Genomic DNA, 27,592 nt, shown 5'->3' with positions numbered 1-27,592 from the left:
ACTGGGTGTACATAACATTAAAATCACCTGCTCTTTCCATGACATAGACTGACCAGGTGAATCCAGGTGAAAGCTATGATCCCTTATTGATGTCACTTGTTAAATCCACTTCAATCAGTGTATATGAAGGGGAGGAGACTAGTTAAAGAAGGATTTTTAGGCCTTGAGACAATTGAGACGTGGATTGTGTATGTGTACCGTTCAGAGGGTGAATGGGCAAGACAAAATATTTAAGTGCCTTTGAACAGGGTATGGTAGTAGGTGCCAGGCACACCGGTTTGAGTCAAGAACTGCAACGCTGCTGGGTTTTTCACGCTCAACAGTTTCTGTGTGTTTCTAATGTTTTGTACAGTCAATATATACCGTTGGTGTAAAGGTATGGTCTGATATTCACATAAAAACCTCTCATATACACGCACAAGCACACATAGATACACACGTCCACACACACTTGAGATCAATGTGAGTACGGGTTGGGGCTGGTTGAGAGAGAGAGATATAAAAGTGGCCAGTAATTGGGTCTTACATCTAGTGTTTACTTTGTGCATATTTCATGTACAGTATGCCAAATGGTTAATTTGTGTAAAGGTACCTTGGGGGATATATGGTGTCATCTCATTTTTGGGAATTCTGTATTCACAACTGCATGGACATGTTGATGTGTTGTAGCACATATTGGCCATTATACAGTATGTAGCTAGCAATGGCCTAGTAGGTTTAAATGCATTCATACTTTCATAAGCAATTCAAACCACTCTAGATGTTATTCAAGCAGATAAGATTGCTGTAAGAGTGCTGCACTAGTATTCATTCAGCTGTCTCTGTGATTTATAATCCAAATAAAGCAATAATGGAAAGCAAGCAAACATCTTTCAGTTCCAAGGTTTGGGTGATTTCCTCAAGGCAAGCACTTCCTCTCTTATGTAGTCTAGTGGTGGTGGTGGCAGTGGTAATTATGAAGACAGTTCTTGATGAGCTTTCATTTGACGGGAATGGGCGGGCCACTACAACATCCCTTTCAGTTCACTTATGCAAACTAGCCCACTGTTGTACACCGGCCCGGGGAAATAGCCAACGGTAGGCTACCTGCGGAGAACGCAAGCGTGCGTCCGGCTCCATTCCTAAACCTAAACGGACGTGCTGACTTCGAAGCTTTGCCGCAAAAAAAGGAGACAGCAGAAAGAGTGTGCAGAAAGAGTGACTACTGGCCATATGTCAACGAAGGGCAGAAAGTATCACGAGAGAGTATCGTTCTCCGAAGAGGAGGATGAACAGTGTTGGAAAGAGGAAAACGGCTGTATGGATGTACATTACCTAAAATCCGTCCAAACAATCCGGGATTCGTCTGGATATTATGCTTATAATATGTGAGTAGACAAACCTATTATCGGCGCGACTTAGGCTGTAGAACTCATAGGAGGCTAAATAAAGTGGGCAGGTGAATTTAGATATGCTACTGAATATTTGTGTGGGTTAAAAACTTTCCTTAAAACTGTTGATATTGAATGAATCATTATTTTAAGACACCTGCTACTTAAAGGGACTGTTTTCTTTCTACCTTTGGTCCGAATAAAAATCTTATTTTCTCATGTATTTTTTGAAAATCACGTTTATTCATATCTGTTGCACTGATATTTCATATAAAGTCATCCAATACGAAGCCTTCAACTGGAAGCCTAGTGCAATGATGTTGTTTTGGGCCATACCAAAATTGGAATTTTATTCATATAAAATGTAGCTGCATCTTTGGACATTGGCAGTGTTGGTGACAATACTTGCGCCACCTTGTGGATAATTCAGTCCGTGGTCATAGAGACAGAGTGCAGACAAGAGACCATGATGCTACTGTTCACTCTTTTTGGTTGGATAATGCATAAACCTACAGGTAGCCTACATGTCTCCTACTTTTTGTATCATGTTGAGACTCACTCAGCATGTAAAAATGCTGAAAGCAGATGTTCTAATTAATCTCATGTTCATATGCAGGCAACTACATAACTCGCATGATTCAGGTTGTATTATGTGCCTTTCCTGTTTTCAAATCCATTTACTTAATCCATTCCACACACACAGATCACATTTGAGAAAGTACAACGACTCTGAGACAGCATGATTTCTTAGGCCTCATCTATCTATTGTCAACATTGCTGATATCAATGTTTCGCTCATTTGCAGGCATCGCTCATTTGCAGGCACTAGCTCTCAACTCTATTTTGTTATGGCCATACATCAGAGATGATCATCTAGACAGGAGTATGTCAATCTAATACACACTGCTGTGTGTATAAATCCACTCCAGTCTTCAGAGGTTTTCCATATCGTACCCATTAATTAACACGTTATCATGTGTCACACATGTTGACGTAAAGTGGGCTGATATGGGTGATTGCTCTGCTTTATACTATCTTATCCTGTGATACTTGCTTTGGGCTAATACATAAAATGTAGCACAGGGCTTATGGTAAGTGGTGCAGTGTTTAACACCATCCTAACTCTGGAACAACATTGTCAGACGAAGCTGAGATGTATATTTAACATTTGAAAAGTCAGTCGAAATAATTTAAAATGAACCCTTCCAATAGTAGGCAGTCCCACTTCCCTGCTGTGTTGGGTAAAGTAATAGCTCAGGTCTTGTGTGATGCCATTTTAATATTTACTTAGATATTCCTTAGGTGTATGTTGAGTTTGAATATGAGAAAAGTGGATATCTTGCATTTAAAATACCAATGCCATTTTATGCCTTGCCAATGTTATGCCTTGCCAACATGTGATTTTCTCCCTAGGTGTAGAGACCCTAGACTGGTCCCAGATCTGTTTGTGCTCTTTCCAACTCCATTGCTCATTGTCAAAACACACATGTTTGTATGATAATGAATGTGAATGATAGCACAAACAGACTGGCACTCAGGCTACGGAGACTCCATAGAATTCAAATGAGTAGAATAGATATATATTTCTTCAGTCCATGGGATCGTTTTAGTGGTCCACCCATTATGGCAACTCAGTAGTGCCTTGCATGTGTAGAATAGTTGGAGAGGCACTGTATTTTCAGCAAAAGATTCCCACTGACAGAGCATAAGAAAGTCTTGTTCCACCTCGACCACCCAGGAAGTAAAGGTCATGAATTCCTCCAGGCAGTGAAATTCGTCCTCTGATTCGTCCTATTTCCCTTCCAAGAGCTACCTTTATCGTATGTTCTTTAAGAAAGACAAAAACAAGACCTGAAGACCATGTCCTACTGCAAATGTTTTTAGACATTGGATTGGGGTTCTAATTATGGTGCAAAGCAACTGTATTGTCAAACCAAATTGTTTTGGTAGTTTGTTCCATTGCCCTTTCCTTTCAAAATTGTCCAAATTCTGACCTGTCACACTCTTTCTTTTGAAGGCATGTCAGACAAGCTACAGCATCAGTGATTTGCTAATGAATGTAATTAACAGACGTGAGCGAAATGAGTTCCTTGAGTCCTGATCATGTGACCGAATGTCACTCGAAGTCCAATTGCAGATTATCACAATATCCTCTGCACTGTTAATTGTTATTATGACACTTGTACCTGTTTTACCTGTACCAACATGGACATAGTGTATGGCAGGCATACAATAGTAATCAGTACAATAATAAAGCCCTGCAGTAGACTTTTGTCCTGTCCAGGGGTTGTACATGCCTTGTACATTAAGCTGCCTCACGCTACAGAATCAGGAGACAGGCTCCTGCTCTATGGACCATTCTGGCTTGGACAACAGTACTTCATAGTGATTGAAGCTTTTGTATTGTATAATTAGCAGGGGCTGAAGCTGTGACTCAATGGCTTTTTTCGTGTCCAGGCACTTTCTAAGGCAGTGTGTCCGGCTCTACCCAGTCAGTATCTTCACCGGCTGTGGCCAAATCCCTAACTTGACAAAAGTAACATGGTGTATGATGCTCTTTCACTTTCCTGTCAGTGTACGGCTCGGGTTCAAATGTACTAGATCACTTGTTCTGTTTGGGCTGCTGTACCAGCAGGAGCCAAGACATTTTCATGTTGTTGGATGGTGCTTTCTCTTGCTGTCCTTGATCAGTTGAAATGGCCCGCCATCCTGTTGTCTTGGCAGTATCAGTAGCGGAATGGGTAGAATCCTGACTTTTACCTTTTGACTGTGTGACTGACCGCTCTGGCAGTTTGCCAGATGGTAAACAACTGTTCACCTGGAGTGCAGCCTGTAACTGAATGTGGGGGAAAGTCATGAAAAATGTCTGCAACCACAGTTAGGGCTAAGGTGGAGGAGGAGGATGATGTATGGTGGTGGATGAGGATGATGTATGGTGGTGGATGAGGAGGAGGATGATGTATGGTGGTGGATGAGGATGATGTATGGTGGTGGATGAGGAGGAGGATGCATGGTGGTGGAAGAGAAGGATGATGTGTGGTGGTGTATGAAAAGGATGATGTATGGTGGTGGATGAGTAGCTTGTGAAGCTCAGCTATGGTACATAATGGTGTTTCTATTAATATAAGTGGGAATTTTGTATTTTTTGTGGTTTTATTAATCAGATAGGACAGTGAAGGGGAAAAAGGAGACATAGTGCGAGTTAGAAAGGGAAAGGGGGAGAATGCCTTCAATTGAAATGTGTCTTCCGCATTTAACCCAACCCCTCTGAATCAGAGAGGTGCGGGGGGCTCCCTTAATCGACATCCACATCTTCGGCGCCCGGGGAACAGTGGGTTAACTGTCTTGCTCAGGGGCAGAACGACAGATTTTTACCTTGTCAGCTCGGGGAAGGGCAAGAAGGATAAATATTGCTGAGGAGGAGTATGCATGGCTTATAAAGACCAAGGCCTGTATTCACAACGCATCTCAGAGTATCAGTGCTGTATCTAGGATGAAGTCCTCCCTGTCCATCCATATCATCTTATTCATTAAGATCTAAATGGCAACACTGATCCTACAGTAGATCAGCACACCTACTATGGGACTCTTTGTGTGTACAGGCCCATCTATAGTATAGAATGGTTATGAGAAGGAGAAGAAGTATTTATATTATCCCCACAGTGCTGTTCCTAACAGCTTAGGTTAATCACAGTCACAGCCCACAGATGTGGTTGTTTTATATAGCCTGTTATTAACCTGCTGAATGGGAAAATGTTGCCCTGGGATGAGTGGGCGGAGAGTTTGGGAGGAAGAGGCTTTGGTTGGACAGAGTTTAGAAGTATCATCCATCATTAGACCGAGGTTCCAATTCCACATTGGGATAGTCTATTGATTCAACCAGGATAAAAGGGGTTCCTGTCAGTTCATGGTTGTTTTGTGTGGCCTCTCTAATCTAGCATGTGTGTCTGAGAAGATACGTTACGTGGGTTCCAGCACATTTGATTGTAACGTTGTTCAATCGATACTTTCTATGGAGACGGTGGCATGTTTTGAAGTAGTGAATCGGATAAGAGGTTCGGTGTCTTCTTTCCTTTCCGAGGACATTAAACATTGAGCAGTTCTCGGTAACTAGCTAAATGAGGAGTGAACAGTATTGACTGGTGCTCAGGGGCTATTGATAATTAGACATTTTATTTAAGGCCCATTGCAGTCCAAATTCAGTTTTAATGGAACTATTACAGTAAGGTACTTAATTATTACCCAGAAAGGATTTGATATTGAAAAAAATGGCTGAATTTGGCTTTTTAAGCATTATTTTTTCCAGTGTGGGCTTGAAATTCATTTTGGAAACTATATTTTGTGCAGCTAACCAGGCAGGCCAGGAGTCTTTGTGTTGAGAAAATAGATTTCATTTAGATAGCATCTGACTGGCTTCTCGCTAGCCTGTGATGAATAGAGCTGGTCAGTACTTCCCCAAACCCAGGAGTAGGATAAAGGAGAATGCGTTTGCTTGCATTATAGCACTACCATCAGACCAAACTGGCATATACCTCTTGGTTGAGCTACTGTCTGCCTTACCCCTTGCATGCCTGCCAAATTTCGGGTCAAGGGTTGTGAACATATGTCTACTATTGCACCATCATTATTGCTAATGGACCAATAACCACCATTAGGACCCAATATGGACCCTATTCGCATAGGACTTTTGGACTTACACCCTCAAGTCAATTTTTTGTGCCACTTAGCCTTTGCCTCAAATGGATGCACTGGGAATGCATTCCACACTATTATGTCCTGTCTATTACTAGATTCTTCCCCTCCTCTATTTTGTTAACCAATAATCTGGTGTGCTACATGAATACAGTACATTGATTTGGTCATGTCTATAAGAATGAGCCATAAGGGTAATATCTATAAGAGTTAGCCATAAGGGTAATATCTATAAGAGTTAGCCATAAGGGTAATATCTATAAGAGTTAGCCATAAGGGTAATATCTATAAGAGTTAGCCATAAGGGGAATGTCTATAAGAGTTAGCCATAAGGGGAATGTCTATAAGAGTTAGCCATAAGGGGAATGTCTATAAGAGTTAGCCATAAGGGGAATGTCTATAAGAGTTAGCCATAAGGGGAATATCTATAAGAGTTAGCCATAAGGGTAATATCTATAAGAGTTAGCCATAAGGGGAATGTCTATAAGAGTTAGCCATAAGGGGATTGTCTATAAGAGTTAGCCATAAGGGGAATGTCTATAAGAGTTAGCCATACGGGGGATGTCTATAAGAGTTAGCCATAAGGGGGATGTCTATAAGAGTTAGCCATAAGGGGAATGTCTATAAGAGTTATCCATAAGGGTCATATCTATAAGAGTTATCCATAAGGGTAATATCTCTAAGAGTTAGCCATAAGGGTAATGCTTATAAGAGTTAGCCATAAGGGTAATTATGTGTAAAATTTTAACACAATTCTCCTTAATGTTGTATTTTCCGGAAATGTATTCAAATTTAAGAGATGTCCCTTTGGAGTAAATAACTTTATTATAATATTTGAATGCGTAAGTAAGCCTTGTCCTAGGCTTCTGCGCTGTGGGCCATTCTGGCTATCCCCCTTTTCTGTAGCGTGAGGCAGCTTGATGTACAAGACAAATAGGGGTGCCTATACAGTATTTGTCCTGTTTCACTGCATGTACATGTGGGTAATCTGTACAAGTGTGAGGTGTGAATTGGAAATGTGTTTTTTGCATGTCCCACATCCCAGTAGACACCCGTGGAGAGTGTGGTCACAGCCAGGTGATCAGACATTATTGATGGTGACACGGAGCAATTAGAGTTAAGTGCCTTGCTCAAGGGCAGAAGTGACAGATTCTTCTGGGATTCAAACTAGCAACCTTCTGGTTACTGACCCAACACTCTAACCGCTAGGCTACCTGCCGCCCAAGTACAACCCCTGGATACCCTGCTTGTCTATCGCAGGGCATTATTTGAATGCATGATCCTCAAATATTCTCCAATGTGGAAGAAATCTAATGTCAGAGTGGAAATCTAACCCTATTCTTACTCTAATTAGGATGATAAGTTAGCCTATTAACCCAATCAATTTCTGGCAGCCGTTGTTCTATCGAGGCAAAGGGGAAATAGTCATGTTAATTCTAGGTTATCCCTTGGGTGTCTGAAGCGTTTGGCTATATATGGAGGATGCAGTGTCCCCTCAAGCCTGCCAGCAAGTCATTGGGGTAGCAAGTCCTAAGGGTCTTCAGCTGTTCATGCCTGTAAAATGAATTTCCTGCTCAAGGGCAAATCTCAAGGACCATTATGGGAGGAGAAATGTTGCTCCGAGTGACGTCCCTATGTGATGTTATTTAATTAACACTTTTTGTTTTATTTTTGGAATAGAATAGTTAAACAAGGAATACCTTTTTGTTCACAGTACATTCTCATTGGTAGCCTATTTCATAAGCTGAGTCCATTTTTCTCTTTAATTTACTCAACTAAAAATGTTTCTCCTTTGATGACTTTTCCTTGCCTGGCATTACTCATCAAATAAATATGAACAAATGAGTGTGCGGTTTGATATGGGAAGCGAGGCATTGCATTGATTGCTTTTTCAGGCTATTGACAAAGGTCACCAATGCAAGGTTAACTGAATTCCCACCACTTGTTTCTCTCTATTGATTTACACCTGGTTTGCCCATGTATTGTACAGTATGCTGGCACTTCATTTGTTTTTTGTCTAACTTCATTTGATCCTGGTTTGATTATAACGGCTAGTCACCCAATTTACAAATGAACTTCCTTTCATGGATAATTATCAAGCCGGACAAGATATAGATCCTACGTGTCAGCAAACCCACAGTTTGACCGTATTTACTTACCCACAGCAAAACAATGGGTGTTAAGGGACTAAAACGTAGCATACTGCAAAGTAACATGGTGTATGATGCTCTTTCTCTTTCCTGTCAGTGTACGGCTCGGGTTCAAATGTACTAGATCACTTGTTCGGTTACCCTTACCCTCAGAAAAGCCTCAATTCGTTGGGGCATGGACTCTACTAGGTGTCAAAAACGTTCCACAGGGATGCTGGCCCATGTTGACTCCAATGCTTCCCACAGTTGTATCAATTTGGCTGAATATCCTTTGGGTGTTCGACCATTCTTGATACACACGGGAAATGGTTGAGCATGAAAAACCTAGCAGCTGGCAGTTCTTGACTCAAACCGGTGCGCCTGACACCTACCATACCCCGTTCAAAGGCACAAAAATATTTTGTTTTGCCCATTCACCCTCTGAATGGCACACACACAATCCATGTCTCAATTGTCTCAATGCTTAAAAATCCTTATTTAACCTGCCTCCTCCCCTTCATCTACACTGATTGAAGTGTATTTAACAAGTGTCATCAATAAGGAATCATAGCTTTCACCTGGATTCACCTGGTCAGTCTATTGTTTGTATTTCCTTCTACTTCCTTCCTTAGAAGATTCATAACAGACCACTGAATAATGCAGGTATATGTCATATCTCATTGCAAGTTAATCAACTTTAAGATTACAGACTTTACCTTAAGGTGACGCACTGACTTCAAGGTGACATACTTTACCTTAATTAAGGTGAAACACTAAATTTAAGGTGACATACTTTACCTTAATTAAGTTGACACACTAACTTTAAGGTGTCACGGTTGTCGTAAGAACGGGACCAAGGCGCAGCGGATGTTGAGTTCCACATATTTATTTCCAGACTGTGGACCGTTGCAGGAGGTTCCGGACTGTGGACCATTGCAGGAGGTTCCGTACTGTGGACCGCCACAGGAGGTTCCGGACTGTGGACTGTCGCCGGAAGCTCTGGACTGTGAACCTTCGCCGGAAGCTCTGGACTGTGAACCGTCGCCGGAAGCTCTGGACTGGGGGCCGGAAGCTCTGGACTGGGGACCTTCGCCGGAAGCTCTGGACTGTGAACCATTGCCGGAAGCTTAGTGCGTGGAGGCGGTACAGGTGGCACCGGACTGGTGACACGCACTTCAGGACGAGTGCGGGGAGCAGGCACAGGACCCACCGGACTGGGGAGGCGCACCGGGGGCCTGGTGCATGGAGCCGGTGCCACCTGTGCCGGTGACACGCACTTCAGGGCGGGTGCAGGGAGCTGGCACCGGACGTACCAGGCTGGGGAGGCGCACTGGAGGCCTGATGCGTGGATCCGGCACAGGTGGCACCGGACTGGTGACACGCACTTCAGGGCGAGTGCGAGGAGTAGACACAGGACGTACCGGACTGGGAAGGCGCACTGGAGGCCTAGTGCGCGGAGCCGGCACAGGTTGCACCGGACTGGTGACATGCTCTTCAGGGCGAGTGCGGGGAGCAGGCACAGGACGTACCGGACTGGGGAGGCGCACTGTAGGCCTGGTGCATGGAGCCGGAACAGGTTGTACTGGACTAGTGACACACACTTCAGGGCGAGTGCGTGGAGCAGGCACACGACGTACCGGAATGGTGAGGCGCACTAGAGGCCAGAAGCATGGAGCCAGCACATGTTGAACCAGTCTGCTAACCGAATCCTCTGGTCGGATGTTGAGCAGAACACACTTGCACAGCATCTCTCTTGTCTCTCTCCCAACTTCTCCAATGTCTCCCTGACAGTCTCTGGCACTTCAGGGCGAGTGCAGGAAGCAGGCACAGGACGTACCGGGTGCCACCTGTACCGGCTCCACGTACTAGGCCTCAGTGCGCATTCACAGTCCAGAGCTTCCGGCGACGGTTCAGTCCAGAGCTTCCGGCGATGGTTCACAGTCCAGAGCTTCCGGCGACGATCCCCAGTTCAGAGCTTCCGGCGATGGTCCCCAGTCCAGAGGTTCCGGCGACGGTCCCAATTCCAGAGCTTCCGGCGACGGTCCCCAGACCAGAGCCTCCGGCAACGGTTCACAGTCCAGAGTTTCCGGCGACGGTCCACAATCTAGAACCTCCTGTGACGGTCCACAGTCCGGAACCTCCTGCGATGGTCCACAGTCCGGAACCTCCTGCAACGGTCAACAGTCCACATGTGCACCACGTAGTCACGTTTAGTTGTTCGTATAATTTTGTTTTGCTGAAGTTTCTCTTGGAAATAAATATGTGGACACGCACTTCAGGGAGAGTGCGAGGAGGAGACACAGGACGTACCGGACTGGGGAGGTGCACTGGATGCCAGATGCGTGGAGCCGGCACAGGTTCCACCGGACGGATGACACGCTCCTCCAAACGCCTGCGTTTCCGCATATTCCTAGCCAACTCCATTCTCCGGTATCCCTCCTCACACTGTTCCATCGACTCCCAGGCTGGCTATGGTACTCTTCTTGGGTCGACCGACCACCTCTCTATCACCTCCCAGATGGTCTCTGGCTCTTCCCTCTGCTCAGCCGCAAGCTCCATGTGCCTCCCCCCCAAATAAATCTTGGGGTTTCTGTGGCCGCGGTCCCCGGCGTCATCGCCGTCCTTCTTGCGTCCTCTGCAACTCCTGCCAAGGAAGGGTCTACTGTCCTTCCATGATTTCTTTCCAGGTCCTACTTATTTTTCCCATCGTTGCATGCTGCTTGGTCCTTGTTTGGAGGGATATTCTGTCACGGTTGTCGTAAGAACGGGACCAAGGCGCAGCGGATGTTTAGTTCCACATATTTATTTCCAAGAGGAACTTCAGCAAAACAAAAACATACCAATAAACGAACAACTAAATATGACTACGTGGTGCACATGCACAAACAAAAAACAATATCCCACAAACACAGGTGGGAAAAATAGCTACTTAAATATGATCCCCAATTAGAGACAACGATTACCAGCTGCCTCTAATTGGGAATCATACACAACACCAACATTGAAAATATAAACTAGAACACAACATAGAAATTATAAACTAGAATACCCCCTAGTCACACCCTGACCTACAACACCATAGAGAAACAAGGGCTCTCAATGGTCAGGGCGTGACATAAGGTGACATACTTTACCTTAATTAAGGTCACACACTAATTTTAAGGTGACATACTTTACCTTCAGGTGACACACTTCTTCAAGGAAAATAAAATAAAAGTGTAACAGGTCTCGTGGAGACCACGCTCAAATAAAATGCCCTGCTTGAGGAGGATTCTGATGAAGATGAAATCGTTTATACAATGTTTGACATTTCCTTTCTGTGTTTAGAGGGGAAATGGTGGAAATTAGTTTCAGTACTATTCCTTCAGAAGAGGTATGGAGAGGGGGAGATAGGGAGCCTACCTTGTGTGCCAAACTGACTAGCACTACCCATCCGTCAACCAAGGACAGTGGAATGACAGTGCTCTTATCTATAGAGAAGTAGTAATAGCAGCTGTAATTGACTTGAAATTGGGTTTGATGTTTTAAATCAAAACTGGACTTGAGTTGAATTGAATTGGTCGGCTATAAAGGGAGAGGGAATGGAACCGAATTGAATTAGTGGAATTGTCTATTAATTGTCTACTAATTTAATTTGATAAATGTTACATAATAAATGTCAAGTTCATTCCAATTTTATGGACCAACTACTATTACTCAATTACCAATTGTTGTCAAATACTTCCCAAACACCCTGGGTATTATTAATCCACTATCAGAAACAAGTATTCCAACATGTGCTTAATGACTATGGCTCTCATCTCTGGCAGGAGCACTTGCTTGGTTTGAAACCTGGCACAGAAACCCCTGATATGTTAGTGCAACCTGTAGTTGTATCACCCAGGCATCTGTTGTGTTTCATTAAAATGCTATTAACGCCAGAAGGATTTCTTCCACAGTCTGTGGGGCACTCTGTCCCTGCACTTTTCACTGAGACTGCTGGGGTGGCTTGGTGCTGGGCTCTAATGAATACACTGCTGCCGCTCTCCACTCTGTTGTGAACGTAGGGATGGCATGGGGTGGTGGGATGACATGGCTATGGATCAAGGAACAACAAACTGTGCAGACACCAAACATGATGCTCTAGATACGCCCTTATGCCAAAACGCAACATAATCCAAAATGCAAGCATGCCTTGCAATCTCTGCTCTTATAGCACTGGTCTCTTTGAAGGGTGGTTTTGTAGACTTTGTAAAACAGGTCTACAACTGAAGTTGAGTCCATTGAAAGTTGACTGGTTTTGACTGGTAGAGTAGGTCATCTTTATTATCCTGGATGGGTAATGTTCTTTATAGCTGGTATTCAATACAACTTGGTGGTAAGTATGTTTGCAAAAGTCAGAGCTCTTCACAGAGGAAGTAACCATAATGTCATTTTCTCCATCTCTGCAAGGAAAGCGGCAGCGGAACTTGAGCTCCCCGCCCACCGGCGGATGATAGCGGCGCGGGAGAAGGGTCGTCGACCACAGATGCGCGGGCCGGCCTTCATGTTCAACGACCGCACCACAAGCATGACCGCCGAGGAAGAGCGCTTTCTGGACTCGGCAGAGTACGGCAACATCCCTGTGGTCCGCAAGATGCTGGAGGACTCTACCACGCTCAATGTCAACTGCGTGGACTACATGGGCCAGAACGCATTGCAGCTGGCGGTGGGCAACGAGCACCTGGAGGTGACGGAACTGCTCCTGCGGAGGGATAACCTGGCGCGCATCGGTGACGCCTTGCTCTTGGCTATCTCGAAAGGCTACGTCAGGATAGTGGAAACCATCTTGGCCCATCCATCCTTCCAGGCTAGCGAGCGACTGACACGGAGTCCATGCGAGCTGCAGGACGACGACTTCTACTCATACGATGAGGATGGCACGCGCTTCTCCCCCGACATCACCCCCATCATTCTGTCTGCGCACTGCCAGAAGTACGAGGTGGTGCACATGCTGCTGCTGAAGGGCGCGCGCATCGAGCGGCCACACGACTACTTCTGCAAGTGTGTAGAATGTGCCGAGAAACAGGGCAAAGACGCTTTCAGCCACTCACGCTCACGCATCAATGCCTACCGGGGCCTGGCCAGCCCGGCTTACCTGTCACTGTCTAGCGAGGACCCAGTGCTCACCGCATTGGAGCTCAGCAACGAACTGACCAAGTTGGCCAACATCGAGAAGGAGTTCAAGGTAGGACACTACTGCACTCAGGGTTGCAAACTTTCTGAAACTTTCCCAAATGCGTAGGTTTTTCAGAAATCTATTTCTGAATTCTTAGGTTTTACAGAAATCCTAGGAATTTGGGGAAATTTCACAGAATTTTGCTGACCTTCTCCTACTCAGAAGCGAACTGCTTGCTGACTGTTGTTTTTTCTGCATTTAGTTTCAAGGCGTAACCATGTTGTTTTCCTTTATTTAGCTTGAAGTTGTAATGTTTGATCGTTTTGAATGCTTTGGAATTCTGACATGGAATAGTACTAACTAAATTGAGGATTGTTATCAGGTAAAGTCGTGTACAATAGCGATGTGTTGATTCTGCTTAATTAACAACTCCATTAATTTCAGCCTCATGTTTTTATTTAAAACAGATGTTGTGTAATGTAATGAATCTTCAACCTGTATGTGTGTTATGCTGATGTCGCCACCAGGATAAAAAGAGCCATAAAAAAGAGACCACGCAGCACAATTGCTTCTCCCTGGTAAATATGTTTAACTACATAAATTCATTGAGATTGATTAAAAAAGTGCCTAGCTGCACACTGGCTAATTACTTGCTGTTACTTCAAGGGTAATCTGTCTTTTAGCATATCTGGCAGCCTGTCAGATTGCGCATTATTTTTTATTTAACCAGGCAAGTCAGTTAAGAACAAATTCTTATTTATATAGGTGACCTACTGGGCCAATTGTGCACCGCCCTATGGGACTCCCAATCACAGCTGGCTGTGATACAGCCTGGATTCAAACCAGGGACTGTAGTGACAGCTCTTGCACTGAGATGCAGTGCCTTAGACCGCTGCGCCACGTGGGACTACAGTTGCATTTTAGCCACAGCCTGCAGATAAACATTGTGACAGATGTGATTTCCAGAGCTGTTAATTAATGGGAAAGAGAGAAACCAGTGGTGTTTCAAAAAACAAACCTGCCCTCTCCTTTAAGAATACATTTTTGAATTATTTGTCTCATTTGAATTGATTGTAAAAATGAGTTCACTGAACTATATTGCCGCAAAAGCTTGTTATTAAGTTGCCCACATTTACTAGAGTGCTTCATGCTGTTAAACATATGACACATTAACAACCATTTCAACCTTGGTATGATGCAACAAGCTACACTGAATGTGTTTGTAAATGAACATTTTAGAAGAGGACGCTTGTTTGACCGTGACTCATAAATCAAAACTTTCTCCTGTTGGGATTTTTAGGTTTGTCTGATACAACACTTAACACAGAAGAAACTGAAAAGCTATTTCCGTAGAGAACACATCACAGAGCTCTCAAATGGGCCCTCATACATGGCTTATTGTGTTTTGTCCTTATACCTGTTTTCTTCAAGCTGTTCTCGGAGTTGTCCTTTTCCCTCCCTCTGAGAGATGCAGTGAGATGATAGAAGTATATCGGAACATGTTCTAGTGAATGAAAGGCAGTAAATTGCTCACACGGTGCAATACTTCACTTGAGAGTTGGATCACAATGTTCAGTTATGAGTGACTGAAAATGTAGGGTTTGGGCTTGTCAAACACAGTGTTTAACAGTATCTTTGAACAGATGGTTTATGACAATCCATCACAATTAGAAAGAATAAAGCACTAGACATGAACAAAGTGACAGACGCATGCTGAGCAAAGTCTAGTTGTTCCTTGGAAATTAAATCCAGACTAAATACTCTCAGTATAAAGGACAAACAACACATTTCAAAGCAAAAGATAAGCCTTTAGCTTAATGCGCCTTTAATTGTGTTCTTAGAGCGAGGTTTAAACAACAATGTGAGTAAAAGTGGTGACTCTGGAATCATTCACTATGGAAGTATGACCATAGGTAAAAGGGACAGGCTACAGCTTGGCAGTGTGCTATAAGGACAAAGTCAGCTGTACCAAGAGAATTTCAGACAACTGTTTCATCATGAGACTGCATGCATTTCAAATGCATTGTCAATATGTATAACTGTTTATGTATCATTTGTGTAAACATCATCTGTGTAAACATATCATTTGTGTAAACATATCATTTGTGTCCCCTAATTTGATATTTGAATTATACCAATGAAACATGCATGGCCTCTTCCTCCCTTGTAGACAAAGTATTTATTACATTAATGTTGGATTGATTTCCAACAAGTAGAGTGATCTAAGCTAGGGATGGTTGACCAGAAGTTCAATTAACAGCTTAAATATGATTCTAAGTAATACTGAGGCCAGTATCATCAATATCGACTGTATACTTTCTATAAATAGGGAGAAAATTATATTAAATACTTTTATAATACTGTGCTGAGTACAGTCAATCTTGTCACCTGGCAAGCACATTCATTTTATCAAAACACTGAGATGTCTTTTCGCAAAGGACTAGACTAGTATTATGTAGGCCTATTTAAGGAATGCTGCAATTACCAATTTAACTGCTTCCACGAGAATAAAATTGCGGATGCATTCAGATAACAATTCCATTACCTTACCTCCTCCTATAGTGACAGTAATCCTGTGAAAATAGGGGTTAAAATACATTTCACATTGTAGCATTAACACCACATTTCTATGAACGTTTAATTTTTGGGAGATTCATTTCCGAGCTATCGTAATCCTTATTATTCATTTTATTATCCTGCACAGTATTAAGATGTAAATGTATTTCAGATTTTCCTACTTAATAATACAATTGTATGTCATATGGATATACAAACCTTTCTTGAGTTCAGCTAATGTCGAGATCATTACACGCAGATATCCCCATTGTGTCACCACTATTGGACCCATTACTTATTCAGAAATGCTATAAGTGTTTTCAGAGAAGCATAAGTATTTTTTTTCTCACTATTACTGTATATCTTCTATAACATAACGTTTGCTGGAAAAATATCACTAAGTTTATATTCTGTTCGTGTCAAGTTAACTTTTGTAAATGAGATTTACGCCAACGAGTGTTCCTTTCCCTGTCTCCAGTAGCTGACTTGACTCTAACCTGTTTTTCTCTCTGTCCAGAATGACTATCGCAAGCTGTCTATGCAGTGTAAGGACTTTGTAGTGGGAGTGCTGGACCTCTGTCGGGACACCGAGGAAGTGGAAGCCATTTTGAATGGAGATGTTACTGCTGAGAAAGAGTCGGGGCAGGGCCTTCGCTCTCTCCTGAGCAGGGTCAAACTGGCCATCAAGTACGAGGTGAAAAAGGTAAGTAGCTAACAGTTTCCTTTATCTATCCTCAGGTCTAGACCTGTAGTTGACTTCTCAATACTTCAACCGGCATTAACTCTTCCCATGTAAACTCTCTCTGACCGGTGATCTCTTATTGGTTGAATGCTGAACATATCCAGTGTGTCCTGTAGAAGTGAAGCAAACAAAAACGATCCATTTGGTTGGACTCACATCACACCTTATTTTCTAGCTGCAAAACAGCACTGCAACGCTCTCTTATCTGTGGATCTTGTAAGTTATTGCTAGAATTTAGAATATACTGTAGTTCATTCAAAATGATTCACAGGACACGCCACTTTACATCAAAGTGCCTCCATTGCTACTTGCTTGTGTACCAGACCTGCATCCATACCTCTTCTTCCCCTCTTCACTGGCCCTGTCTACAAAATTCACTTGCGATAACCCCTTTCAACTCAACAGGGCTTCTTTTGTGACACTATCTACAGTATCCATCCATTTAGCATCAACATTTTGGTACTACACTTTTTGCAACAGTCAGACATTTTCATTGATTCAATGCTGCTTGCTTTAGTTTTTTTTGCCAGAACGGCTTTATGTTGTAGTGGAAACCACTGTGCTGTATCTCAAAGTTCAACTAATGACTAAACATAGCCTTCCTGTTCAGAGTGTCTAGAAGTAACACAGCAATATGTCAACCAAGTCAAAATCAACGTATTGAATGTATATGATTATAGTTACAAGTAAATCCAGTGTATGACAGGACCAATTATCCAAAATATAAAATAAAAATGAAGTAATAAAGAACGAACAAAAAAATACAAGTAAAGCACCAGCCAGCCAGCCAGTCACATGTATGTTATGTGCCAGCCAGCCAGTCACATGTATGTTATGTGCCAGCCAGCCAGTCACATGTGTGTTATGTGCCAGCCAGCCAGTCACATGTATGTTATGTGCCAGCCAGCCAGTCACATGTATGTTATGTGTCAGCCAGCCAGTCACATGTATGGTATGTGCCAGTCAGCCAGCCAGTCACATGTATGTTATGTGCCAGTCAACGAGCCAGCCAGCCAATTGTATGTCATGTGCCAGTCAACGAGCCAGCCAGCCACATGTATGTTATGTGCCAGTCAACGAGCCAGCCACATGTATGTTATGTGCCAGTCAGCCAGCCAGCCAGCCAGCCAGTCACATGTATGTTATGTGCCAGTCAACGAGCCAGCCAGCTACATGTATGTTATGTGCCAGTCAACGAGCCAGCCAGCCACATGTATGTTATGTGCCAGTCAACGAGCCAGCCAGCCACATGTATGTTATGTGCTAGCCAGCCAGTCAGATGTATGTTATATGCCAGTCAGCCAGCCAGCCAGCCAATCACATGTATGTTATGTGCCAGCCAGCCAGTCAGTCAGTCAGTCAGATTTTTAGTGCAGCAAAATTACCCTGAATTGGAGGCAGCCAGGCACATGTATGCTGCCAGCCAGCCAGCAAACTTCTTAGTACAGTATTATTAATCATAGGACTGGGTGAGCTTTGCCTACTCTGTGGGATTTCCTGCGCTCAAGGTCGTCCGGTGATGTGATGTTAATCAAGCTAACAGTTAAATGGCATGGATAAAAGTGCTGCACTCCCTGCATAAAGGGGCCATCATACACTGCAATTTTAAAAGATTAGATTTTGACAATAACTAATACCTCACTAAGGCCTTCTTCTTGCCATAATGTGTGAGGTTCATTGAGGTATAAATGCATGATGGAATTGTAACTGACATTAACGTGATTGATTAATTAGCAGCCGTGGCCACCATGGTAAAGGACGTTGTCTCCTCCTCCACCATGGTAAAGGACGTTGTCTCCTCCTCCACCATGGTAAAGGACGTTGTCTCCTCCTCCACCATGGTAAAGGACGTTGTCTCCTCCTCCACCATGGTAAAGGACGTTGTCTCCTCCTCCACCATGGTAATGGACGTTGTCTCTAAATGACTAAAATGTAAATGTAAATGTAAATGTCTCCTCCTCCACCATGGTAAAGGACGTTGTCTCCTCCTCCACCATGGTAAAAGACGTTGTCTCCTCCTCCACCATGATAAAGGACGTTGTCTCCTCCTCCACCATGGTAAAGGATGTTGTCTCCTCCTCCACCATGGTAAAGGATGTTGTCTCCTCCTCCACCATGGTAAAGGATGTTGTCTCCTCCACCTTGGTAAAGGATGTTGTCTCCTCCTCCACCATGGTAAAGGACGTTGTCTCCTCCTCCACCATGGTAAAGGACGTTGTCTCCTCCTCCACCATGGTAAAGGACGTTGTCTCCTCCTCCACCATGGTAAAGGACGTTGTCTCCTCCTCCACCATGGTAAAGGATGTTGTCTCCTCCTCCACCATGGTAAAGGATGTTGTCTCCTCCACCATGGTAAAGGACGTTGTCTCCTCCTCCACCATGGTAAAGGATGTTGTCTCCTCCTCCACCTTGGTAAAGGACGTTGTCTCCTCCTCCACCATGGTAAAGGACGTTGTCTGCTCCTCCACCTTGGTAAAGGACGTTGTCTCCTCCTCCACCATGGTAAAGGATGTTGTCTCCTCCTCCACCATGGTAAAGGACGTTGTCTCCTCCTCCACCTTGGTAAAGGACGTTGTCTCCTCCTCCACCATGGTAAAGGATGTTGTCTCCTCCTCCACCTTGGTAAAGGACGTTGTCTCCTCCTCCACCATGGTAAAGGACGTTGTCTGCTCCTCCACCTTGGTAAAGGACGTTGTCTCCTCCTCCACCATGGTAAAGGATGTTGTCTCCTCCTCCACCATGGTAAAGGACGTTGTCTCCTCCTCCACCTTGGTAAAGGACGTTGTCTCCTCCTCTACCTTGGTAAAGGACGTTGTCTCCTCCTCCACCATGGTAAAGGACGTTGTCTCCTCCTCCACCATGTTAAAGGATGTTGTCTCCTCCTCCACCATGGTAAAGGATGTTGTCTCCTTGCCACCAGATGATGGTTCAGATGTCATGGTATGAAACTCAGAGTAGGTCTCAATCTGATTTGGCTCTGTACTGTTGTTTTATGAAGAAGAAAAGGATAATAACATATTAATATGATTGAGGGATTTTTTTATATTATTGTTTTGTATCCTTTATTAAACCAGGGAAGTCCCATTGAGATTGACATTTCATTTTCAAGTAAGCCTAGGGCCATATGGTTTAAGTGTCTCAGAGTAAGAGTGCTGATCTAGGATCAGGCCCCTCTGTCCATGTGTCACGTCTACTCCTGCTCCTCCCCTCCGGCATTGACGTTGCCACAGTACCAACCATCAGTCCTGGGATTCATCAGTACGCACACCTGGCATCCATCATTACGCGCACCTGCAGATCATTATGATTCACACCTGGATTCCATTACCTTCATTATTACCTCCCCTTTATCTGTCCCTTACGTTCATTCCTCAGTCGGTATCATTCCTGTGTTCATGCTATATTGCCACTGTTACGCTGTCTCGTTTCATGTTTGTTGATTTATTAAACGTTGCACCTGCTTCTTGACTCACAGTGTCATTGTTACACCATGTAATCTTATTCAAAACTGACCGTGAATCAGCACTCCTATTCTGAAAGGCTTGGTACATAAGGGCCCTGGCCAAGAAAGCACCATTTACTAATGACTTGCTCCAGAACTTTGGCAACTACTAAGTATTTTTACACACTTTGAGCTGGATGTGTCAATGTGTAGTTCAGACATGCATAATATATGAGCAGAATTGATGTCTTCCCTAAATTAGCCACAAAATCCCTAGTTTAAAAGTGAGTCTTTTTCTGGAAGCTGTGCTAAGCCATTTTCCCTACATTTTCCCCCACGTGGGCCAGCCCTGTAGCAATTTGAGTTCTAGCCAATGAACTTCAGCCCCTTGCCATTTGAGTGACAGCTAGCAAGATGCACACACAGCCGAGCGAGTGAGCGCAATCACATGGTGCACATATCTGCACATACTCTACATGACCAAAAGTATGTAGACACCTGCTCGTCGAACATCTCATTCCAAAATCATGGGCATTACTATGGAGGTGGACCACCCTTTGCTGCTAGAACAGCCTCCAATCTTCTGGGAAGGCTTTCCACTAGATGTTGGAACATTGCTGTGGGGACTTGCATCTATTCAGCCACCAGAATTAGCGAGGTCGAGCACTGATGTTGGGTGATTAGGCCTGGCTCGCAGTCGGCGTTCCAATTCATCCCAATTCATCTCAAAGGTGTTCGATGGGGTCGAGGTCAGGGCTCTCTGCAGGCCAGTCAAGTTCTTCCACACCGATCTCAACAAACCATTTCTGTATGGACCTCGCTTTGTGAAAGGGTCATTGTCATGCTGAAACAGGAAAGGGCTTTTCCCAACTGTTGCCACAAAGTTGGAAGCACAGAATCGTCTAAAATGTAATTCTATGCTGGAGCGTTAATATTTCTCTTTACTGGAACTAAGGGGCCTATCCCAAACCATGAATAACAGCCCCAGACCATTAACTTAACTTTAACATGAACTTTATAGGCACTATGCATTGGGGCAGGTAGGGTTCTCCCGGGATCCGCCAGACCCAGATTCGTCCATTGGACTGCTAGTTGGTGAAGCATGATTCATCACTCTAGAGAATACATTTCCACTGCTCTAGACTCCAATGGTGGTGAGCTTTACACCACTCCAGCCAAACCTTGGCATTGCACATGTTGGTCCTAGACTTGTGTGCAGCTGCTCGGCAATGGAAACCCATTTCATGAAGCTCCCGACGCACACCTTCTGTGTTGACGTTGCTTCCAGAGGCAGTTTGGAACTTGGTAGTGAGTGTTTCAACTGAGGACAGAGGATTTTTACGGGGCACACACATCAGCACTCGACGGGTCCCATTCTGTGAGTTTGTGTGGCCTACAACTTCACGACTGAGCCATTGTTGCTCCTAGACGTTTCCACTTCACAATAACAGCACTTACAGTTGACTGGGGCAGCTCTAGCAGTGCATAAATTTGATGAACTGACTTGTTAGAATGGTGGCAACCTATGACGGTGCCACATTGAAAGTTATTGAGCTCTTCAGTAAAGCCATTCTACTGCCAATGTTTGTCTGTGGAGATTGGATGGCTGTGTGCTCGATTTTATATACATGACAGCAACGGGTGTGGCTGAAATAGCCGAATCCACTAATTTGAAGCGGTCTCTAACATACTTTTATGTATATAGTGTATGTGACATAGTAAGCTACTTTAAGAACTACTGGCTAAAAAGCATGCAGAAGTACCAGAGAATCTCTTTAAGCAACCAGGTGGAATTCTTAACACCACATCAGAATGATAAGGAGGCATTTGAGGTAGTGCCAAATCCCATAAGCAGTGTAGTGCGTTTACAGTGTTTCTCAGCCTCAGGCTCCCACTTGAGAAATACATTTGCAAGCAACATCCTCTCTCCCTATTGTCAATGGATCCAGCCTGAGGGAGCACTTTGCTATTTCGCAAGGCCCCAAATTACATTTTCCTAATCTGCAGCAGAGATGCAAACTGGAGCTGGCGCTCTTCACACTCTAACACATGGACACATGGAGGGGAATCCTGATTGTGTGTGCCACGTTTCCCCTCAGGAACATTGTCATCTGGATCCAGCTCCCCAGAATGTGACTTAGCTGTGCCATGACCACAGATAGAATGCCATGATTGACATTGCCAAGATGTGACCTAGCTGTGCCAGGATCACAGATAGAATGCCATGATTGACATCGCCAAGATGTGACCTAGCTGTGCCATGAACACAGATAGAATACCCTGATTGACTGAACACATAAAGATCTATTTTATCCAGCAAAATGTTGTTGCAGACTACAGATGATGTAATACAAATCTCTGTGACAGATGCCTTGGCACCACCACTGTGATTTGGGGCTTAATCAAATGAAATTCTATTTGTATTTGTCACATATTTGTCACACCGAATACAACAGTTCTACGACAATCTTTTGTGTCAGTGTAGTGTGTGTGAGTGAGTGTATATACAGTCTTGTGAGTGTGCATAGTCAGTGTAACATAGTGTCAATGCAGATAGTCCGGGTAACCATTTATTTAACTATTTAGCTGTCTGATGGCTTGGAGGCAGACGCTATCTCTGAGCCTGTTGGTCCGAGAGCCGATGCCATACCGTTTGCTGGACAGTAGCAAAGTGAACAGTCTATTGCTTGGGTGGTTGAAGTCTTTGGCAATTTTTTGGGCCTTCCTCTGATGCCTGATATAGAGGTCCTGGATGGTAGGGAGCTCGGCCCTAGTGATGTTCTGGGCTGTCCGCACCACCCTCTGTAGTGCTTTGCGGTTGAAGGCAATGCAATTGCCATAGCAAGCAGTGATGCAGCCAGACGAGATGCTCTCGAAGGTGCTGCTGTAGTACATTTTGAGGGTCCGTGGGGCCATGACAAATTTTTCAGCCTCTTGAGAGGGAAGGGACGCTGCTTTCTTCACGACTGTGCGGGTGTGTGTGGACCATGTTAAGTCCTTCAAGATGTAGACGCAAATGAACTTGAAGCTCTCAACCCGCTCCACAACAACCCTGTCAATGTGGATGGGGGCTTGCTCTCCTCTCTTTCTCCTATAGTCCACAATCACCTCCTTATTGATGTTAAGGTGAAGCTGTTTTTTGACAAGTCAGTCTATTTATTTGTCAAATGACCATTTGCTCCATATGTTAAAAGCCCATAAGTGGAAATTCACTGTTTTGCAACTTAAAGACGATGCACAGAGCTTACCCATGAGGGTGCACAACAATTGAAGTCAATAAGTCATTGTTTTAGTCAAAGTATGATCAGTGGTGTATAGTATTTACAGTGCCTTTGGGAAGTATTAACAATGTTGACTTTTTCCACATTTTGTTACAGCCTTATTCTAAAATGGATTACATTTTTTTAAATCCTGAGCAGTCTACACACAATACCCCATAATGACAAAGCAAAACACGTTTTTAGAGATTTTTGCAGATTTATTGAAAATTAAAACAGAAATTGACATAAGTATTCAGACAATATTGCTATGAGACTCGAAATTGAGCTCAGGTGCATCCTGTTTCCATTGATCATACTTGATGTTTCTACAACTTAATTGGAGTCCACCTGTGGTAAATTCAATTGATTGGACAAGATTTGGAAAAGCACAAACCTGTCTATATAAGGTCCCACAATTGACAGTGCATGTCAGAGCGAAAACCAAGACATGATGTTGAAGGAATTGTCCATAGAGCTCAGAGACAGGATTGTGTCGAGGCACAGATCTGGGGAAGGGTACCAAAACATTTCTTCAGTATTGAAGGTCCCCAAGAACACAGTGGCCTCCATCAATCTTAAATGGAAGAAGTTTGGAAACACCAAGACTCTTCCTAGAACTGGCCGCCCGGACAATCGGGGGAGAAGGGTCTTGGGGGAGAACATTTTTGGTCCAATTCACACACTTGTCAAGAGAACATCCCTGGTCATCTCTACTAACTCTGATCTGGCGGACTCACTAAACACAAATGCTTTGTTTGTAAATTGTGTCAGAGTGTTGCAGTGTGCCCTGGCTATCCGTAAATTTAAATAACAAGAAAATCTTGCCATCTCATTAGCGTAATATAATGAATTGTAACGTATGCACTTCAATTCAGGAAGCAGGTGCAGAAGGTGAGTTTATTAAACATGAACAAGGCAGATAAACAAAACAAGAGACATGTACTGAACTTGAACAAAACCAATGCTGCCTGATAACTGAGGCTACTGTGTGCAAAATAAAGGGAGCGTAATCAAGGTGACAAGAAAGTCCAGGTGTGTGTAATGATATGGAGCAGGTGTGCGTAATGATGGTGCCTGGACCGATAGTTAGTAGACCGCCGACACCGAGCGCCGGAGAGCAGGAGTGGGAGTAGGCGGGCCAGTCCCCCCCACCAACGTGCAGCTCCAGCCGCAGGACGATGCTGGCCAGGAGTACGGCCCCGAGGGCGAGTAGAGGGCCGGTCCGGATGGCGGAGATGGAAAATCCCGGACGATGTTGGGGTCCAGGACACAACAGCACCCTTTGGACCTACAGCTTCTGGCAAGGCAGGCAGAGCGGGAGGTTCCTGGTGGAGAGCCAGACACGATCACCATGATGGAACACTGGAGCCTCACTTTGGTGGTGGTCCGCCTGCTCCTTCTGGCGGTGGACGGCATGCTTTAGCCTCACGTGGGCAGTGTTCCAAACATCCTCTGTGCGACGGAACCACTCATCCACCACAGGGGCTTCGGTCTGGCTGAGGGTCCACGGGGCCAGGGCCGGCTGATATCCCAGGACGCACTAGAAGGGATTCTGCCAAGTGGAGGAGTGACAAAGTGAGTTCTGGGTGTACCCAGCCCAGGGAAGGAACCAGGCCCACTCCCCCTGCCGGTCCTGGCAGTGACTCCTAAGGAATCTCCCCTTCCTCTGGTTGGTCCTCCCCACTTGCCCGTTGGACTGAAGCTGGTACCCGGATGTGAGGCTGGCCACGGCCCCCATCTTCTCCAAGAAAGCTCTTCATAACCGCAACGTGAATTGAGGGCCACGGTCGGAGACGATGTCCTTTGGAAGGCCATAGTGCCTGAAGACCTGCTGGAAGTGTGCCTCAGCAACCTGGAGGGTGGGTAGGGAGACCAGAGAGAGGGATAAAATGGTAAGATTTAAAGAATCTGTCCACAGCAACCATAATAGTGGTGAAACCATCAGACGGAGGGAGATCAGTCAAAAAATCTGAGTTTCCCTGCTGTAGCGTGTCCCGGGGATATTTTGGTTTGGGCAAATACGAAGCAGGAATTGACAAAGCGGGCGACGTCCTGCACAAAGGTGGACCATCAGTACTTTGCAGAGATGGATTTAACGGTGCAGGTGTTACCTGGGTGTCCAGCAGTGAGGGATGTGTGCGCCCAGGTCAACAGTTGGTCTCTTACCCCTGTGGGGACGTAGATGTGCTCAAGATGGCAGGTAGCAGGCAAGGGTTCCCTCTCCAGAGCCTGGCGGATGTCTACATATACATCCCAAAACACGGGGCCAATGATACAGGGGGACGGAATGATAGGTTGGAGGGCACTTACAAGACTCTCAACTGACATGGAACCTAGGAAGGGTTTGGCAGAAAGCTATGATGATGGAATACTCATGCCTACCTTGGGAGATGGGTGATCATGGGGCCGCCTCGCAGCTCCAGTGAACCCTGTGTTGGAAGGCACCAGACACAGCTGAAGCTGGTGCCCCTTCTGGCCGCCATCTGGACACAGCCCCAGCTGTCTCCGGTGACGCTGCTCTGCCACAGAGAGGTGTGTGGCCCCCAACTCCATGGGTTTAGGATCTGCCTCAGAACGAACAAAGGAGGAGGACAAGGAGAGTGAGGTGCCGGCGCTCCCGAAGAAGGTTGTCCAGATGGATCACGATGAGCATGTCTAAGGAAAGGTTGTTTTCCCGGCACGTCGATTGCATTAGGACCTCCTCGCGAAGTCATCTACTGAATAGGGTGCAGTAGACCGGCGATGTCGAGCGCCGGAGAGAGGGAGTGGGAGTGGGAGTAGGCGTGACAGGAATGTGAAATGATTTATACTTTTACTTTTGATACTTAAGTATATTTTAGCAATTACATTTACTTTTGATACTTAAGTACATTTCAAACCTTTTTTTTTTTTTACATTTACTCAAGTAGAATTTTACTGGTGACTTTCACTTTTACTTCAGTCATTTTCAATTAAGTTATCTCTACTTTGACTGAAGTATGACAATTGGGTACTTTTTCCACCACTGAGTATGATATATTTGGGCTTGAAGTGGGGACTCATTTCTGTGGAAATGCCGTATGTTTCCCATATGACATGATGGCTAATACTTTCAGTCTACGTTTCTTTCCAGGGCTGGGTTTTATTTGAATGTCACCACCCACCAGCATGGCACTGTTTATGAATCAGAAACACCTGCAAAGTCCTTCCTCTTTGCAAGTCTCAACTGAACCAAACAGCTTTTCGCCGTAGCCAACACTTGGCCGTCTGAGCCGTGGAGCAAATTAAAATAGGGTGTGCAAACGTATGTTTTTTTTCACCTCTACTTTTTTTTACAGAAATTTAACATGGATCATTTATACATTTCAACCTACTTTTTTTTAGCTAGTCTGTATTAAAATATATATAAAAATATACATTTCATAAATGGTATGATTGCACTTTGCATCCATGCTCCCCCGTCGCCCCAACATGAATGCTTCACTACATGCTTCATTGCTTTGATTGGTGCAACAAGCATCTATCCTATATTATAAACTGGTTAGTTTGAGCCCTGAATGCTGATTGGCTGACAGCTGTGGTATATCCGATCATGTACCACGGGTTTGAAAAAACATTTATTTTTACTGCTCTAATTACGTTCATAACCTGTTTATAAAATATCAATAAGGCACCTCAGGGTTTGTGGTATATGGCCAATATACAACCAATATACCAAGGCTTAAGGGCTGTGTCCAGGCACTCCGTGTTTCATTGTGTGTAAGAACACCTCTTAGCTGTGGTATATTGGCCATATACCACCACCCCCCCCCCCCCTTGTGCCTTATTGCTTAAATGAACAGGCACCTGCAAAATAACATTCAAGGATCTTGTTTATCTATTTTTGCTGTTCTGTTGTAACATTTGTATTGGTGTTTTGTGTCTGATGCACTCAGGGTGTTGTTACATGTCATTTGCGAAATGCATCATGAGCAAAGTAATTGTAGCCTATCATTCCACTTCCCCTGTGAGAACCATGAGCACGGCTGACTTGGCCTTGCTGTACCACCGCTGAAGCCTGCCAGTTTCACCATGTCCATTATAATGTAGAAAAACAGTCTCTTATGGAAGATGCCAAAACTTTGGAAATAACAATAGATGGTGAAGTCCAAGATACTGGTTGCCATCTGTGGTGAAGTTTTCCCTATTATGCTAATGAAAACTCCAGTAGAACCAGTTTAGCCACCTGGCTAATCCTTTGAATACAGAGTAGTTTGAAAAAAGACTGCAACAACAGATAACGTTA

The 27,592-nt window shown here is 44.4% G+C and overlaps 1 protein-coding gene across 1 annotated transcript in view; it reads left to right on the top strand.

The window, feature by feature from the left end:
• The first annotated feature begins 1,132 nt into the window (after positions 1–1,132).
• trpc3 (transient receptor potential cation channel, subfamily C, member 3) overlaps positions 1,133–27,592 on the top strand; it is a 59,864-nt gene continuing 33,404 nt past the window's right edge. The window contains exons 1-4 of the mRNA XM_064954986.1: positions 1,133–1,367; positions 12,623–13,397; positions 13,856–13,906; positions 16,402–16,587. Coding sequence (XP_064811058.1) covers positions 1,213–1,367; positions 12,623–13,397; positions 13,856–13,906; positions 16,402–16,587 — 1,167 coding nt within the window. The 5' untranslated portion in view covers positions 1,133–1,212. The remainder of the gene's footprint in view (positions 1,368–12,622; positions 13,398–13,855; positions 13,907–16,401; positions 16,588–27,592) is intronic.

Source organism: Oncorhynchus masou, chromosome 32 (genome assembly GCF_036934945.1).
Source record: "Oncorhynchus masou masou isolate Uvic2021 chromosome 32, UVic_Omas_1.1, whole genome shotgun sequence".
Lineage (NCBI taxonomy): Eukaryota > Metazoa > Chordata > Actinopteri > Salmoniformes > Salmonidae > Oncorhynchus > Oncorhynchus masou.
The sequence above is the reverse complement of the archived record's forward strand: the minus strand, read 5'-3'. Positions and strand labels throughout refer to the sequence as shown.